The sequence below is a fragment of the Pongo pygmaeus genome, chromosome 14 (assembly GCF_028885625.2).
Source record: "Pongo pygmaeus isolate AG05252 chromosome 14, NHGRI_mPonPyg2-v2.0_pri, whole genome shotgun sequence".
Lineage (NCBI taxonomy): Eukaryota > Metazoa > Chordata > Mammalia > Primates > Hominidae > Pongo > Pongo pygmaeus.
Window position 1 is genome coordinate 105,036,998 of NC_072387.2, and position 19,081 is coordinate 105,056,078.

The 19,081-nt window shown below is 44.1% G+C and overlaps 1 protein-coding gene across 8 annotated transcripts in view; it reads right to left on the reverse strand.

Annotated features, from left to right (window-relative positions):
- Positions 1 to 19,081, reverse strand: part of ABCC4 (ATP binding cassette subfamily C member 4 (PEL blood group)) — a 282,616-nt gene that overhangs the window by 148,595 nt on the left and 114,940 nt on the right. For all 8 annotated transcript variants that reach the window (XM_063651058.1, XM_063651055.1, XM_063651057.1 and 5 more), the window contains 4 exons: positions 12,027 to 12,121; positions 11,736 to 11,822; positions 4,547 to 4,643; positions 185 to 394 (listed from right to left, as the gene is read on the reverse strand). In XM_063651058.1, coding sequence (XP_063507128.1) covers positions 185 to 394; positions 4,547 to 4,643; positions 11,736 to 11,822; positions 12,027 to 12,121 — 489 coding nt within the window. The remainder of the gene's footprint in view (positions 1 to 184; positions 395 to 4,546; positions 4,644 to 11,735; positions 11,823 to 12,026; positions 12,122 to 19,081) is intronic.

Sequence of the window (19,081 nt, forward strand, 5' to 3'; positions counted from 1 at the left end):
AACTCCAACCAGGGTTGTTTGCCTTGGTTCTGTTTTAATCTACCAATATCATGGAATAGAGCCTTAAAACCACAGAATCTCCTTTGGGACAAAAGATGATGCTTTGAACAGAGTAGACCAAAGATCCATAAAGCCATTAACAGTCAACAAAACCAGGCCATGTTGTAACAGGAGGTGAACTCACATCTTGGCTGTCCAGAGCACCATCTTTCAGGGAGGGTCTAGAAGATTGTTGAGACCAAACCGAAGACTCTGAGAAGGTACGATTCCTCAGTGTGGGAGTTCCTGGAACTGGAGGTTGTTCACTTTCCTCATTGTTCTTCTTTAAAAGGGAGCCAAAATCTATACCAGATTTTAGGAACTCAGTGTAAGTCCCCTTCTGCACCATTTTACCCTAAAATAAAAATAAAGAATTTCAGAGAGAGACATGTGCAGGTGACAATGTTAACCTAATCTAATTCTAATCCAGAAAAAGTAACTGATCTTAAGTTATGATTATACTTAGGTCCGAAATCCTAGTTGACAAATCTAACACAATTCAACTTGATACACAACTGAGTGTTCTGTTCTCAGCCAGACCCTGTGTTAGGTCTTGAAGAATATTTTTAAAATGGTAATAGTGTGTTACAAATGGCGATCATTATCACATAGATGTTGGTGACCGTATTGGTAGTCTTATTACAGTACATGAAAACTGTGATAAACCTTATGCAATAAGAATTGAAGGAATGAGTAAATTGAGGAGGATATTCCAGGAAAGAAACCTAACACTGATAGGGAGGTAGGAACAGGCATATCTGCACAGGTAGGAAGCACTCCACAAGCCTCCACTGGCCATGGGCCCTACTGGAAAAAGGCGTGTGGGGACCAGACTTGGACATAGACCCCATGAACAGCACCTTCACGGTCTTTACTCTAAAATTGCCCCACAGGCCAGGTGCGGTGGCTCACACCTGAAATCCCAGCACTTTGGAAGACCAAGGCGGGTGGATCACCTGAGGTCAGGAATTCGAGACCAGCCTGGCCAACATGATGAAACCCCACCTCTACTAAAAATACAAAAAAATCAGCCGGGCACCTGTAATCCTAGCTACTCGGGAGGCTGAGGCAGGAGAATCACTTGAACCCAGGAGGCGGAGGTTGCAGTGAGCAGAGATCAAGCCACTGCACTCTAGCCTGGATGACAAGAGCGAAACTCCATCTCATAAATAAATAAATAAATAAATAAATAATTGCCCCAAAGACTCAGGGAGTTCCTAACTGAAAATTCGACATTCCATGGGACATCGCCTTGCACAGTTTTCTCTCCTTACAAAGTCATAGAAAATAATGTACAAATATCTTCACTATTTGTCTACTCCATGAAATGAGACCCAACTGATTTCCTCAAACAGCAGCAAACAAAATATTAGGCAAACTCCCAGAATACAAAACAAATCAAAGGAGAGCAGCTCCTGGCTAAGGCAAGTCAGGTGGGGGAAGGTGGCCAGGACCCTCACTGCTACCCCAATCCTCCCTATCCCCAAAAAGGTGGGTCCACTGAGGAAAATCCAGTGACACCTTGGGCCCTTTGGACCAGTTTGATAACTGGAGAATTCAAAAATGCTTCATGATACATTGTGTCTTCTTCCACATAGGAGGTAAAAGTGACAGACCTAGTTTGATGAAATGACCACTTTTCACATGGTATCTGTAAGACGCACAAGGAAACTCCTACTGGTACTGAGATGGCAATTTTCTGCAGAAGCCGAGTACTGAGGAGCAATGCAGAGTGGGTTCCGAGGGGCAACCGTGCTCTGTCTGCTGTTAGGGAGGGGGCTGGGCCGACAGCAAGAAGCAAGAACGGACACACATTCATCCTGGGTGCCCACCAGTGGAAAAACGGTTTGTGTGTGTGTGGTAGGGTCTCCCTCTGTTGCCCAGGCTGGAGTGCAATGGCACGATCTCGGCTTACTGCAACCTTCGCCTCCCAGGTTCAAGTGATTCTCCTGCCTCAGGCTCCTGAGTAGCTGGGATCACAGGTAAGTGCCACCAGGCCCAGCTAATCCTTTTCTATTTTTGGTAGAGATGGGTTTTCACCATGTTGGCCAGGTTGGTCTCGAACTCCTGACCTCAAGTGATTCCTCCCCCCGCACCTTCACCTCCCAAATTGCTGGGATTACAGCATGAGCCACCGTGCCTGGCTAAATGGTTGTTTTGGAGAAAGGTTATTCTACCACCCACAGATTTTATTCTAATGTACCAGCATTCAGGTTTTGCCACACTAGTCTCAGCCCTCTGCATAAGAAATTAATTGTTTTCAAGTTTGAGGAACCCAGGCTCCCTGTTCCTGGGGGAGTGGGGAAGAGCCAGCAAACGAAACCACTTCTGAAGAGGCAGCAGTTCTGCCTTCGATAATCCTTTTAAGGGTGAGAATTCACTTGCCGGGACTTCAGTGGACAGATTTCTCACTGTTCTTTAGGCAGCAAGGAGGGGCTTACACACAAAGACTTGCAAGAGCTTTGCTATCATTATATACCCCGTTTGTTGCAATAATGTGAAATTTATCTCCCTTGGAGAACAGTGCGCACAGATCTTATAAAATATAATTAACACTCATTTTTGTTATTTCCATCATTTTATTAAGAAATTGCGGGAGGAGAAACATTAAAGCATTTGAAGACACTAAGGGGGTTTCAGACCTACAATCAGGAATTTGACCAGGGCCTGAACACAGAAGGGTTAAGGACCAGGGGTACTGAGGCAAGAGGCAACAAGCCAGAGAGTGATGCATGAAACCACCGCTGGGCTGAGAAGTTCTCACTAACCTCCACATCCACGGCCACGCTAGCTCTTGTAGGTTGAATGGTGACCATAACCCCCTAAAAAGATATGTTCAAGTCCTACACCCTGTTACCTGTGAATGTGGCCTCTTTTTTTGAAACAGGATTTTTGCAGATACAATCAAAACAAGATGAGGCCATACTGGAGTAGGGTGGGCCCTAGGTCCAATGACTGATGTCCTTATAGGAAGAAACCCAGAGAGACACAGCGACGACGCCATGTGACAACAGAGGCAGAGACTGAAGGGCTGCACTGCCAGCCAAGGATCAACAGTGAGTGCCAGCAAAACCCCAGAAAGTGGGAGGGGCGAGGAAGGATTCTCCCCTGAAGCCTTCAGAGAGAGCACGGCCCTGCGGACACCTTGATTTTGGACTTGCAGCCTCAGAACAGTGAGACAATACATTTCTGTTGTTTTAAGCTGCCAAATGTGTGGCACTTTGTTCTGGCAGCCCTAGGAAACTGAAACACTAGACCGAGCCCTTATTTCTGTCTTATGAACTACTAAGACTTCAAATTGCTTCTGCTATAGCTCCTCCAGCAAACAACAAAGAGGATCTCTTAAAATCACAGATCAAACCATGTCACTCCACTGCTCTGGACTGTCCAGTAGCCTCTGTCCTAATTCCAGGGCCTCTGACCACTGCTCTGAGCCCACCTTTCTCCAGGCTCTCCCTGGCTTGCTCTGCTCCTCCCTGATGTTCCTGTAAACACATCAGGTAACTTCCAGCTTTAGGACCCCACTGCCAGTCCCCTGCCTCAGATGCCCTCCCCAGGTGACTGCATGGTCAGCACCTTCACATCATTGTACCTCAAGTCCCAGCGAGGCAACCCCACCCCTCTATTTCCTTCCTTACATCTATCTCCAGGAAGAACGTCAGCCTGAAGATGGCAAGGACTTTGTCTTACTTATAGCTATACCAGCTCTCACACATATCAGGCACTCAAAAATTCCTGTGCAGTGACACTAACTGCTGGCTATTCCAGGAAAGTGGGTGCTGTGACTAGGGGTTGCTCAGTTATCCAACTGTGTTGCTATTATTATTATTTTTTTAATTTTTATTTTTTTGAGACAGAGTCTCACTCTGTCGCCCAGGCTGGAGTGCAATGGCATGATCTCGGCTCACTACAACCTCCGCCTCCTGGGTTCAAGTGATTCTCCTGCCTCAGCCTCCCAAGTAGCTGGGACTACAAGTGTGTGCCATCATGCTGGGCTAATTTTTTGTATTTTTAGTAGAGATGGGGTTTCACCATGTTAGACAGGCTGGTCTTGAACTCCTGACCTCAGGTGATCTGCCTGCCTCGGCGTCCCAAAGTGCTGGGATTACGGGCATGAGTCACTGTGCCCAGCCATTTCTGCTATTAACAGAAGAGGATCTTTAGCCAAACTATGCATGACAATTAAATGGATACAAACAGGTCTTAGGATCTGTAATTTCCAAATAACATAATTTGAATTAAGTCACGGAAGAGGTAAACAAAAAGTTCTAAATTAAAACAGCATCATTTTCTTTAACAATGTAGTAACCTTGAGGTAGCAATTTTACATACTTTATGGTAATACGGTTTAGCATGTAATAATGACATTTCTACAAGTCTTTTGAGTTAATACTTAAAAACATGAATCCCAGCTCTGAGAAGAAAGGAACATGAAATGGAGGAAGAAGAAGGGGATTCAACACACCCAACTACTTGCAAGTTCAGGAGACCTCTAGAAACTACTTACATCTTTCAATATCAGAATCTGACTCGCAGCTTTGAGGTACTGCAACTGATGAGTCACTAAAATTGTGATCTTCTCATGCAAAGTTTGACAAATACACCTATAAATTTAAAAAGCACAGGGTGAAAAAACACATGAATAGGGGTGCTCCACATTGAAAAACATACATTTTGAAACCACAGTCAAAGACAACACGGTAGTCAAAGATCTAGAGGTTAAATACAAACTAAATACAAATATAAGCCAATAAAGCCAGCTAGGTCCTCATAACCACTAGCAGCAAATACAAGCCTTGCTGTGATGAAATCTTCAAAAGCTTTCTGGGAAGGAGGCAATAAGTGTAATTTTTTTTTCTAAAACTTAGTTTAACAATATATTCCATGATGAAAAATGACTGAACAATATAGAGATTCAAAAACTTGATGTCACTAAAACACTAATTATTTTATTGCTACATAGGATTGCAGGGGAGAAAGAAAGATTGAGATCATGTAACAACGTGGCATTTTTCTTGGACGGTTTCTTAGATGATAATTTATAATGCACCTATTAACGCCCCCCACCCCCCACAAAAAGGCTTAGATTCTTGGTAACCTTTGCCAGAGTGCATTTTCCAGACTCTTCTTCCCAAATAATACTAGATAGGAAAACAAATGCTAGTGACGTGTGACTCCCCACAGTATTCTTGGTCTCATCCAGGAAGCAAAACTTCTCTCATTAGTCCTAAACAGTCTGAATAAGAAAATGGAAGAACAGAATCCAAACAGTCCAAACCATATGGCTCAAAGATAAGACCCACCTCAGTATTCAACCATCAAGTTTTCTGGCGTTTGTTTGTTTTCTACAGTACCCACTCAAAGTTCTCCTACATTGTAAACGTAGACTCCTGGGAGCTACAAAAAAAAATTAGCTGGGTGTGGTGACACACACCTGTAGTCCCAGCTACAAGGGAGGCTAAGGTGGGAGAATCACTTGAGCCCAGGAGGTTGAGGCTACAGTGAGCCGTCATCACACCACTGCCCTCCAGCCTGGTTGACAGAGTAAGACCCTGTCTCAAAAAGAAAAAAAGGAGAAAAAAAAGAAAAAGAAAAGGAGCATTAATCTGTAACAATGGCCAAGAACATAACTCATGCTTAATAAGTGTTAGCCCTGTCCTCCAATCTTCCCCATATGCAGCCATTGCTTTTAGAAATTCAGGACTGAGAAGTCATAACAAGTATTTTAGAGACAGCGCCTGTGATCAGAACCACAACTCCAGACTGCAGATATGTAAACTATCACTTCATCCTTTACATCCAAAAGGATTAATTTTTCCCCTTTCACATATCTTAGTTTGGCTTATTTCAAAACTAAGTTGCTCAATCTAGTATACCTCTTCAGGTTTAGTACTTATACTCCTCTTCAGGTTTAGTACGAAAGCTTTTAATGAAATTGTTTCCCTTTATTTCAAAATTGGCTGCCATTAGTCCTTTTATATACATATCTAAAAGGAGATGTTAATGATCAAATCTGATGGGTGCTATGTCCAGTATCAGCCACCTCAAAGGTTTCAAAATGTTTTCTTCCTAACATCTTCCATTGTAGATGAGATAATAGAAATAATTACACTAACATTGTAACTGATGGCTTGAATTTTTTTCTAAATTATGCTTCTTAGGCAAATCTCAAAAAATACTTTCCAAATTATTAAGAGTAAAAATCTTCCAGTCATGCCATAAAACAAACAAATAATAAGTGATTGATTTAGCAATGAGCTATTTAACTCTAATCCTACATAAAGACTATGTTAAGAGGCCAGCCATGGGGGCTCATGCCTATAATTCCAGCTCTTTGGGACGCTGAGGCAGACAGATCACTTGAGGTCAGAAGTTCAAGTAACATGGTAAAATCCCATCTCTACTAAAAATACAAAAATTAGCTGGATGTGGTCATGCATGTCTGTAATCCCAGCTACTCGGGTGGCTGAGGCACAAGAATCGCTGGAACCCCAGAGGCCTGCAGTGATCCAAGATCATGCCACTGCACTCCAGCCTGGGCAACAGAGTGAGGCTCTGTCTCAAAAATGAAAAAAAAAAAAAAAGACAACATTAAGAGCTGACACATGCAATGCTGGAGGTGACACAAGTGAGAAAGATATAGTCAGTTGGTGCAGTGGCTCACACCTATAATCCCAGCATTTTGAGAGGCCAAGGCAGGAGGATCTTTTGAGCCCAGGAGTTCGAGGCCAGTCTGGGCAACATGGAGAGATCCCATCTCTATAAAAAACACGAAACTTAGCCGGGTGTGGTGGTGTGCACTTGCAGCCCCAGCTACTCGGGAGGATCACTTGAGCCCAGGAGGTAGAAGTTGCAGTGGGCCGTGATCATGCCACTGCACTTCACCCTGGGTGACAGGGCAAAACTGTCAAAAAAGTTAGGAAGGGAGGGAGGGAGGGAGAGAGGGACAAACACAGTCACTACCTTCATTCATTCAGTTAAGATACATTTGCTGAACACTGACAAAGTACCAGGGACTACTCTAAGTGATGAGGATACATCCACTGGTCAAGCAAACAGACAACACCCTGAGTAACGTAGGGACACTCACTACACAAACACAGAAAATACACTATCGGATAGTAAAGTAAACCATGAAGAGACAGCCAGGCAAAGGTTGTACTTTAGAGGGAGTGGCTAGGAAAGGCCTCTCTGCAAGGAGGTGATGTATGAGCCGTGAGACTATCTGGGGGAAGCATTCCTGGCAGAAACAGCAGGTGCAATGGTCCCGGGGTACAAACGCACTGTGCAAAGGCACCTTCATGCATTCACAGTCCAGTGCGGGAGCTGGAGGGAAGAACACATAGGTGGATCAAGAGCAGCTCATTGAGGGCTGTGGGCAGACAGAGAAAGCGCCATGCCTTCCGAGGAGCAGAAGAGAAAGGCAGGAGGTAGGATCTGTGTCTTTCATTTTTCTCTTTTGCCCAGGCATATTATCCCTGGTTCTCCAACAGCAGGAAAAATATCCTTATAGACAGGCAGATGTGAGAAAGTCACACCTACTTCCAGGCACCCCAAAGAAGTGTACATGGCTGGAGGACTGGTCTTGCGTGGGCAAGGGTTGGAAAGGTGAATGGGGCAGACTGCAAAGGGCAATTTGCCATTCGAGGACTTAGAACTGTAGCTTAAAAGTAGGGGAGTCTGAGAGCAACTGAAAGAGGGAAGGTGAACTAGTGCTGTGCCTGAATGTCTGTGGCCCTCCCCAAATTCCTACTGAACCCTAATCACCAATGTAATGGTATTAGGAGGTGAGGCCTATTTCATGAGAATCTGCCAACACGAATGGTATTAGTAAAAGGGGCCAGCCCAGGGAAGCTGCTGTACCCCTTCCACAGTGAGAAGACAGCTGTCTGTGAACCAGAGCGTGGTTCACAAACCTCTCCAGGCACCAAAACTGCTGGCGCCTTGATCTTGGATCTTGGCCTCCAGAACTGTAGAAACAATTTTCTATTGTCTATATGGAATACCTAGTTTATGCTATTTTGAATCAGCAGCCTGAATGGACTAAGACAAATAGGTAGGCAACAGTGTGGGAGATCTGATTAGGAGACTCAAAGAGGCAGGGGTCTGAGAATTTGAAGTTTTCTAGAATACAACCACATCTATAGCAGGCAACAAATCGGATTAGCATCCTTTAATCTAAGTGCCCCTCACTTTTTGTATGTGATAAAATCCACTTAGTGTTTGCAACATATAGTTGTAAAACAAAACTCTTAACAACTCTCGATATATATTCATGATTGAAGTAAAAACTGTTAATGGCAAATAGAAGTGTAATTCATTCACTTTTAATACAAAACACTTCACATTTCTAAGCTTCAACACAACCGCCATCTTTCATAGCATATTGTTCAATCCAATTTTCTAACTCGTTGAGAACATTCTCCAGTTGCTGCTGAGTGATTTCCTAAATTGCATTCGTGCTCCCTGCCCTAAGTTTCCCCAAAGAATGTGATTCTGATTAGCAAACAACAATTTTAACAAGCTTGCTTCTAACAAGCGTATATCCAAAGTCATTAATCCTTAAAGGTGCAAGAGGACTTTATAAATACCTCCTGTGTTCAAATGAAAATATGGGGGAGCTTGTGCGATACGCACACTGATACTCAGCAATGAAAATACCTTCCTCCTTCCCCGTGGCAACTCTAAAACAGTGTCCCACCGGGAATTGTTGTTTGAGTGATAAAGAACTGGTGGGGCCTCGCGCAAGACTTGAGCAAGCCACAGAGGCCCTTCTCGGGGAAATGGAAAATTCATCAAGGCACAACGAGGAGGGAGCAGGAAACGAGGCTCCGATCAGAGTGCTGGGGCAACGCTGACTGCCAGCTTATCCCGCACTCTGCATTCAGAAAGATTCAATGCTGCCATCCACGTTTTTTTTGGTTGTGGAAAAATAGACATGACATAACATTTACCATTTATACCATTTTTAAGTGTATAGCTTGGTAGCGCTAAGTACATACACACCATTGTGCAACCATCACCATCAAACACATCCACTTCATCATCCCATACCAGGCACATTTTGCATATACACTCTGGTGGGTAAACATTCAGGAACCCACGCAGAGCCCCATGCTCAGTGTATGACTTCGTGTCCAAACCCCTGGAATCCAGAGCCCAGAGATGAGTTATTCTCACACAGCCGACTCGCTCTCCACTTTGCTATCCAGGACCTGTTATGGACTGAACCATGCTCCCCTCAAAGTTCCTATGCTCCAGCCCTCACCCTAGCACCATAGAATTTGAACAGAGAACCTTTTTTAAAATTTATTATTATTATTATTATTTTTGAGACAGAATCTCACTCTTGTCGCCCAGGCTGGAGTGCAATGGTGCTATCTCGGCTCACTGCAACCTCCACCTCCTGGGTTCAAGCAATTCTCCTGCCTCAGCCTCCAGAGTAGCTGGGATTACAGGCACCCACCACCATTCACCACTGATTTTTGTATTTTTAGTAGAGATGGGGTTTCACCATGTTGGCCAGGCTGGTCTCGAACTCCTCAGGTGATCTGCCTGCCTCGGCTTCCCAAAGTGCTGGGATTACAGGCAGGAGCCACAGTGCCCGGCCAACACAGAACCTTTAGAGAAGTAATTATGCTAAAATGAGGCCATGAGGGTGGGCCCTACTCTAATCTGACTGGTGTCTTTTCAGGAAGAGGAGGTTTGGATACAGAGACACACGGAGAAAAGGGTGAGAAGGCAGCCATCAGCAGGCCAAGAAAGCCCTCGGGAGGAGCTGCACCTGCAGATGCACTGATCTCGCACATGCAGTCTCCAGAACTCTGCAGAGACAACTTGCCGCTGTGTAAGCCCCCCAGCCTGTGGCATTTTGTGAGGGCAGCCCTGGCTGGCCAACACAGGACTTCCAGAGCTTTCTCTCACGGTACCTTCTCTATCCCCCACCACAGGAACAGGTGCCTGCCTGCTGTCCTTCCCACAGGCCTCACTCCTTCCCATCTGCACACCTCTGCTTCTACTATTTCTTTCAAAGGAATTGAATCCTACTCTCAGCCACTACAAACCCTTACCAGCCTACAGGACCACAGGCTACTTCCAGCCAAGCCCGGCCCTCAGTGACCTTTCCAATCTCTGCTGCCCACTTCTTCCATTTAAAAAAAAATGATTGTCGTATGCCAGGCGCAGGGGTTCACACCTGTAATCTCAGCACTCCAGGAAGCCGAGGGGGGCAGATCCCTTGAGCCCAGGAGTTCAAGACCAGCCTGGGCAACATAGGGAGACCAGCCTGGACAACATGGCAAAGCCCCTTCTCTTCAAAAAAAAAAAAAACAGAATAAGCTGGGCATGGTGGTGCTAGCCTGTAGTCACAGCTACCCGGGAGGCTGAGGAAGGAGAATCTCTTGACCCCAAGAGGTCGAGGCTGCAGTGAGCTGAGAATGCACCACTGCACTCCAGCCTGGGCAACACAGCGAGATCCTATCTAAAAAAATAATAATAATAATATAGATTGTCCTATATTGAAATCCCCTAAGACTTGGGGTCTGTTGAACTTTTCCCAAGCACTTAGTCTTGATCCATGCAGAGACAAATTCCGTACGGGCAAGAATGAAATCTGAACTTGTCTCTCTCTCACTCAGCCCAGCATGGGTGCTTATCTTCTCTGTGGCCGACTGCCCTCCTCTGCAAGCGAAGATGTTTCATGCAGTAGCATCTGCAGGAGCATCTACCTCAGTGTGTGCAGAAGGGCTACAATGAGTGGGAAAGGCTCACTGACTTTAACAAGGTGAAAAACAGGAAGCTGACTGTGGGGCAGGTGTGGGTGCTGTTTTAGCAAAACCAGTTCACAATGCTTTCAAAAAAGCCAGTCTAGACTACATAGGAAGTGTCAGTCGGCACACATGAGGTTACAGAATATGCAGAAAAGATTCCAGAGTAATTCAACCTCCATGGTTCAGTGTCTAAGCAAGAGCCAAGGAAAGCAAATCCCAGAAACACCACGTAAGAGTCGGGAGGGAAGCCAGATTCTAGACAACTAGTTTCAAAGGCAAGCAAGTCCTACATGTCTGTGGGTCTTAAGTGTTCACTCTGGTAAGAATCCATGAAGCAACATTAGATTCTTGAAACCACAGTTTACTATGGAGCAAATCATTCTTAAATTCTAGATTTTACTAGTAGGTTATCTCCAGACTAATAGATTAACATGTAAAGAGCAACAAAGCCTTCCCAAGAAAGCCCTATGTTGGTCCCAAGGAGCTCACTTCTAACCTGTCATAGAGAAATGATGGAGGAAAAGAGCTGAAAGACAAGGCCCAGGTTGCCAAGTGCCACCCTTCCATTGAAAAATGGCACACCATCTTTCCTATCTCCAGGGCATGGTCCAGCAGCAGTTTCTTGGTTATCAACTGTAATTACTAGTGGGGGAAAACTTGCAAAATTTGCCATCTGTTTCTCAACTCCCTAAAACATGATACACTCCACTCACTGCAACACACTGAAATCACTTTGTATATTTTCCTACCTTGACCTTGTATTTATGAAAAATTTCTCTAAAATGGATCTTCGGGGAAGCAGGTGGCAGTGTTGGGGAGGGGAGCGGACACCAGAGCAGGACAAGCTGAAAGCCGTAAAGGCTTTCCTGAGCCAACTCGAAATGGCTCTGGAAAAGCAGAAATGACTTAAGACACAAACAAACTCACAGTTCGAACAAGTGTCTGCTAACTTCCGCATCTACTGCACTGAGAGGATCGTCCAGGAGATAGATGTCAGCATCTTGATACACTGCTCTAGAAAATATAAAGAGATATCAGACTCTCACCCAGGAACATGACAACTTTCAACAACTGGGATGTTTATTCAAATGCCAACAGAATAATCCAAGAAGGTGCTTCACACAGGACGCAATACACAGTAAGCGGGTCCTATGTGCTCACCACCACTGGAAGCAGCACAAAAGACACCGGCATAGTGGCTGCTGAAATGCAATTTACCTTGCAAGGTTTACCCGTGCTTTCTGCCCTCCACTCAGCGTGGTTCCCCGATCTCCTATCACAGTCAGATCACCATCCTCCAACAGCTGTAAATCCTGTATGGACAAAGGAAAGAAGCGGGGGAAAAAAGACTTAAAACATGTTCTCCCTCTGTTATCCTAAACTTTGCACATTAGTTCTTCAGAAATATACATGTATTTGATCAACAGCAATGGATATATTTCATAGTAACTAAATTGTAAGTTTGAACCTATCAAATACACAGTCAGGGCATGTTATCTATTTTAATGCTGTAGCTTTTCATAGCATTTATGCACTGAGCCATTTTAACAGAAATTTTTTGAGCAGCAACTCCTTGTGAATTCAGCAGTGAAAGAGTTTCCACAGTGAGTGACCTGACAATAAAAGATTGACACAAACGCAAGAGGTGATAAGTGCAAGAAGGAAAAGGAAGCTGGCTTAGGGAGACAGAGAGTGACAGAGGGAAAGTCCACTTTATATAGGGAGGTCAGCAAGGGCTCTGATCGAGGGGGTCTGAGCAGAGACCTGTCAGGGGATGGACTGGCTGGCACAGAGTGGAGGAAGAGTGCTCCACATAGAGGAATGAGCAAGCACAAAAGCCATGGGGTGATACGTGCCCAAGGTGTTCACAGAAGAGCAACACGGATGCCCACAGAACTGTGAGAACAGGATGATGGCAGGTGAGGGCAGAGACAGAGGCAAGAGAAGCCAAGGGCTCACACCTAGGGAAACAGAAGGAAGGACATGATCTCATCAAGGCAATAATTGAGACAAGAAACAACAGTAGCTGGGACCAGAGTGGGGAACAGGGAAGTGAACATCAGTGGTCATGTGCTGAACAAATTTTAAAGGTAGCACCTATAGGATCTGCTGATGAGATGGGTGTGTGTTGTGATAGAAAAAGAGGAGGACTGCATTGGTTTTGGTATAAGACAAGGGAAGAACAGGGTTACCATGTACTGAGCTGGGGGAAATGAGGGATGCAGATTAAAGAGATAAAATCAAAAGGTTGATTATGGCCAAACTGAAATGCTGACCAGCAATCCTGACTTGCTGCTGGATAAGTGAGTCTGGAGGTCTGTGCTGGAGACCCAACTGTGAGGGCTGTCAGCATAAAGCCATGGGACTTACTAAGGAACAACTGTGTCTTCACAAGCCATTTTGCTGACTTTTGCCTCAGCTTTCCATTCTCAGAGAAGGGATAACACCCACCCCATCTTCACAGTGATGCTTAAGGCATCACAATAGACTGACAGAAAAAACTCTGCAAAAAATAAGAGCAGAAAGAGCAGCCCAGCCAGGAAAAGCCAAAGGGAAAGGAGCGGAGTGCTCATGAGACACTGCACAGACTGGCTGCACTAAGTAGAATCTGGTTCCATGCAAGACCCCAAAAAACAAAAGCTAGGAAGGATAACAAGTTTTTATTTGAGGATCTAACCAAAGTTATATTTAAAAATTATTTAAGAAATAAGTTGACAAAGCATAATACTTTTTTAAAAAAACATGACAAGAACATCCCTGAAAATAACAGGATAATGATCAGGTTTAAGTTCCATGACATTACATTAGAAATCTTTACTTGGATGGCCTATAATTATCACTAGACAGATCCTGGCATAGACAAAAGGTGTGGAGAAGATCGCTGGGTATTGACTGAGCTTCAAAAGCATCAACCTAGGACACTACAGAGATTGCCCTCTTACAGCTCAAGGTGTCATTTCTTTGTCTCTACTCTGACAGGGAGTACAAAGCAAATGGCACATTGAGATCTCCATGACAAGCAAGTCCTCTGACCTCCCTAAGTTCTCATTTTGTCTCTTTTACAAAATATCCTGGAGAAACAAGAATAAACTCATAGAATGCCGGAACAATCTAAAGTAAGTGTATGAACTCTCTAAGTGGAAAAAGGATCTGAGTTCATTATCATTTGCTACTGATGACTATGACATATTTTCTGATCAAACCAACAGCAGGACCCCATTCATAGCATGAATCCCACTAAATAAAGTACATCATCAAATGGAAAAAAGACAGTATCTCCACTGGAACCCATTCCCTGGCAGCCCACAAACACACACAGGAGTCCCCTAATACTCCAATCTGAACCAGGTGGCGTCAAATGAAAGGTAGCAAGTGACCCATGATGAAACTTCATTATTTCACGTTATCTCTTTGTTGAGCTCACAAGTTACACTATCTCTTCACTTTCAATTTTCATAAAAAGACAACGCGGCCGGGCACGGTGGCTCTCACCTGTAATCCCAGCACTTTGGGAGGCCGAGGCGGGTGGAACACCTGAGGTCAGGAGTTCAAGACCAGCCTGGCCAACACAGTGAAACTCCATCTCTACTAAACATACAAAATTAGCCAGGCATGGGGGCGCATGCTTGTAATCCCAGCTACTTGAGAGGCTAAGGAAGGAGAATCACTTGAACCTGGGAGGCAAAGGTTGCAGTGAGCGAGATCGCACCATTGCACTCTAGCCTGGGCAACAAGAGTGAAACTCCATCTCAAAAAAAAAAAAAAAAAAAAAAAAAAAAGACAATGCACCAGTTAACACTATCTCTTCCTTTCAGTTTTCATAAAAAGACAATGCACCATTTTAAGACAGGGTCCCAGCCTTCCACACAAACACAAACACACATTGTTTACTTGGCCTCATTCCATTGCTGATGGTCTTTATATATAATGCGTTAAGTCTCTGTGCCTTGATTTTACATTGTTTTGTTTTCATTCTCAAAATAGCATCAAGTTGTAGAAGAGCAATCTTAGCCATTTTCTAGAAAAGACACTAAAAATACCTGTCTCATTTCACGCAGATGGGGAATAGGGAAGGAGCTCTCTCCCCATGCCTGGTGGTAGCACTGTGAGTACTACAACAACGTTGAGTGTTGTTGACTTGGCAAACTATTTATGGACAAGCCTCAGATAGGGAAAGAATTTCAAAGGATCTGAAGTACAATCTGATTCAGGCTAATTTCCTAGTCATGATTTTCTAGTTTGGTTAAAGGGAAACAGTTGAGCAGAAAGCAGAAGTGCTCCCAATGGGAGGAAGGTATCTTATGCACGTTAGGTACCACTCAGTAAAATTAACCAATTATTTAATCTACCACCACCTTTATTGAAATGCAGACACAGAAACTAGAGAAAAACCATGACGTGGCTATGTGGGTTTGACGTCATCTAACCAGAATCCTACCATGTGCACATCAACCATGGTGACACTGAAGGCAGAAAAACCACTGAGGACACTGTGGGGATGGTCACAGGGGCAGGCCTGAGGCCCCAGCACAAGAAGCAGGTTCCAGAGTCAGAGAGCAGGGCTCTCCAGCTTTGGGCCACACCTTGCTTCCATTTGGAATGGCCCTTCCTATCATAGCTTATCAACATCCTATTCTTCTTTCAGGGCCCAGCTCAAACTCTTCTATGAAACTAACCTGCAGTCCCCCAATCAGAAAACATCACTCTTTCTTCTAGGTTCCTAAGGCTTTGTTTATATTTCTTAGGAAGGACCTGCTGTATTCTGCCTCTTAATGTTTATATGTGTACTCAGCTTCTTGCTCCACGAGTCAGCTCCTGGATGTAAGAGCTATGCACCAACCACTGTTCCTGATGCCTGGTGTTATCTCTAACCTTCATGACAACCTGCCAAGTAAGTAGTGACCACACTTCACAGATGAGGAGACTGAGACGAAGTGAGAGCACGTAACTGGTCTGAGGACTCTCAGTTAATAAAGGAAGGCTGGAGTTTGAACCAAGCTCATCTCAGTTCACAGCCTGTTGCCCTTTCATATCATGCTTCCCCAAGTGCTTGCTAGAAGATACTTAAAGGCAATACTGAAACAACTCAGAACTCGAAGTCTCTCTATCCATATATAGCACTATCAGTCCATTTAGTCACCCTAGTTAGATTTACCTCGTTGTATCCCTTTTGTACTCAGCTTAAAAAAAAAAAAAAAAAAAAAAGACAGGGTCTTGCTATGTTGCCTAGGCTGGTCTCATACTCCTGGCCTCAAGCAACTCTCCCACCTCAGCTACCCAAAGTACTGGGATTACAGGTTTGAGCCACCATGCCGGGCCCTCAGCATGTATTTCCTATTCTGTCACTAAGGAGTGATATGGTTCTCCCAACTGAGAGATTAACAACAACAAAAAGGCATAACAACAGTTACTTTATGATTGTCAAGGCAATCTAAAAAGAAAACGTCCAAGTTGGGAGGAATGTGGCAAATATGAGAAGAAATTATAAGATAGTGGGTACTCCAAAGGGGTTTGTATATTCAAGCGAGCTATATAAACTCCAATTTATCAATTCCATGCCTTTGGATATGCATTGCTTAAAAGTGCTCAAGGATTAAAAGAAACTATGCAAAGGGTGACATCATATTAATACATTGCATCTATTAGGGTAACAATATTTTTATTATTGACTTATTTGCTGTACTATGTGTAGAACCCTATATAAATATCAATTCAAATAGTGGAAGTTATATACTCAGATACGTTCTTTCAAGCATGTCACATTTCATGTGATTTTACCCAAAATTGGTGGCTCTTATAATTAAGAAGGCCTGTTATGTGCCTAGTAATCAGATGCTTATGTGCCTAGTAATCAGATGCTTTAAGTTCATGATCAAATCTTATCCTCACAATAGCCTATGAGGTGAATAGTTTATTATCTCTATTTTACAGATGACAAAACTGAGGCTTTCTAAGGTTCAGACGATTAGCTAAAATCGCACACCTACTAAAGAGAACTGAGACTCAATCCCAGAGCTGTCTGACCCCAAGGCCTCAGATTTTAACCACTACTCACTAATGTATCTAACATTAGTATGTTGTTTCCTGAGGTATGTCCTGTCATTTGCTATGATATCACTTTGAATAAGTAATTAGCCTAAAGCAATACTGCTAAATGTGAATTATTACTTCCTATCTTATTATTTTATCTCAAAGATATTTTTAGCTCAATGAACTTATAGATTTACTTCAACTGTATCTAGTACAATATATCTAGTTGTTATCAATATATCAGAGAAATCTTGTTAGTTCCTATTTTTTCCTCTAGCACTTTTTTTTTGCATGGGAGGGTGGCCAGGAGGGGAATGAGGAACTATATAAGGCAAAATCTTTTATTTGTCTTATTAACTGATTTAGAGAAAAGGGCAATAACTACTATTTACCAAAAACCTGGCATGTTTGCATTTTACAGACATTGCCTGCAGTCTTTACAATCCTGCTGTATCTCCCCCATTTAATGAGAAATGAAACAGAGGCCAAACACCCAGAGACACTCAGGACCGTTTCTGTCTAGCAGGTTTTGATTACACATGCAATCTCTGTACCTACAAGCCAAAATAATTCCAGGATTGCTATTCTCTATGGCCATCTTACACCCACCATTGACACGTGGATTTGAAAAGGAGTCAGCAAATGATCTCATAACTCATTAAGAGGATCCCTGGTTTCTTGCCAGTCCCCTGCTAAACAGTCATAAATGGCATTTGAGAATGGTAGCAAAACTTCTTGGAAACCATCTCATCCCATGTCCTTATTTCTCAGCAGAGATATCAAGAGCCCAAGGCAGGTAATGTGACATGTCCAAAGTGGACACCGAGCTGGTTGTGTGCAGTGGCTCATGCAAATAATCCCAGCATTTTGGGAAGCCAAAGCAGGTGGATCACTTGAGGTCAGGAGTTCAAGACCAGCTGGTCAACATAGCAAAACCCCATCTCTACTAAAAGTACAAAAAAATTAGCCAGGCATGGTGGCGCGCACCCATGATCCCAGTTACTCAGGAGGCTGAGGCAGGAGAATCACTGGAGCCTGGGAGGCAGAGGTTGCAATGAGCCAAGATTACACGATTAGACTCCAGCCTGGGTGACAAATCGAGACTCCATCTCAAAAAAAACCCAAAGTGACAGCGAGCAAATGACAAAGCTGGGCCAGACTCCTGCTCTGTTCGACTTCTCCACCAGAGGCCCACCGTCCTACCGAGGATGGAACCATGCACAGGGGGCTAGCAGTCCATGCTTACACACATCCAGGAAGGAACCAAGAAGTCGCCATGCAGCCCAGCCCTGAGGGGACCCCATTGCCACTGGAGTCTGCCTGCCACGCAGAAGCCCGCAGGTGCCTGGGACACTGTCCGAGTTACTGGGCCAGTCCTCAAAGGTGGCTATGGAAGAGGCTGAATGGCAGCCACTGTCCTAATCCCCACTTTCCCCCAGAGACTTTCTGACATGGGAAGGAGCAAAGCAGAGCTTGGTGACCTGGGACCTGGAGTCTCATGTGGGTATCAGAAGCTGAACAGGTAAAAAGGGAAGGCTTGAAAAACATTTTGTCCCACATTCTACCTTTGTATCAATCACCTAATTGTTAAAATAGTTCTACCTTATAAACACCCCCAACTGAGAGGTGTGCCTGGCAGAGGGGAAAATGGAATCTGGAGCTAGGCGGGTATGGCTTTGAACTTGAACTGCAAATGTTCAGGTGAGTCATTTCATCTCTCCAACTCTCCACTTCACCAACCAGAAGCAACATTCAACTCTTGAAACCACAGTCTTGAACAAATCATTCTTAAATTCTAGAGTTTACTAGTAGGTTATCTTTAAACTGACAGATTAATATGTCAAGAGCAACAAAGCCTTCCCAAAAAAGCCCTATGTTGGTCCCAAGGACCTCACTTCTAACCTGTCATAGAGAAATGATGGAAGAAAAGAGCTGAAAGACAAGGCCCAGGTTGCCAAGTGCCACCCTTCCATTGAAAAATGGCACACCATCTTTCCTATCTCCGGGGCCCGGTCCATCAGCAGTTTCTTGGTTATCAACTGTAACTACCAGTGGGGGAAAACTTGCAAAATTTGCCATCTGTTTCTCAACTCCCTAAAACATGATACACTCCACTCACCGCAACACACTGAAATCACCTTGTATATTCTCCTACTTTGACCTTATATTTCTGCAAAATTTCTCTAAAATGGATCTTCAGGGAAGCAGGGGACAGTGGGGGTAAAGCAGAGAAGGACAAGCTG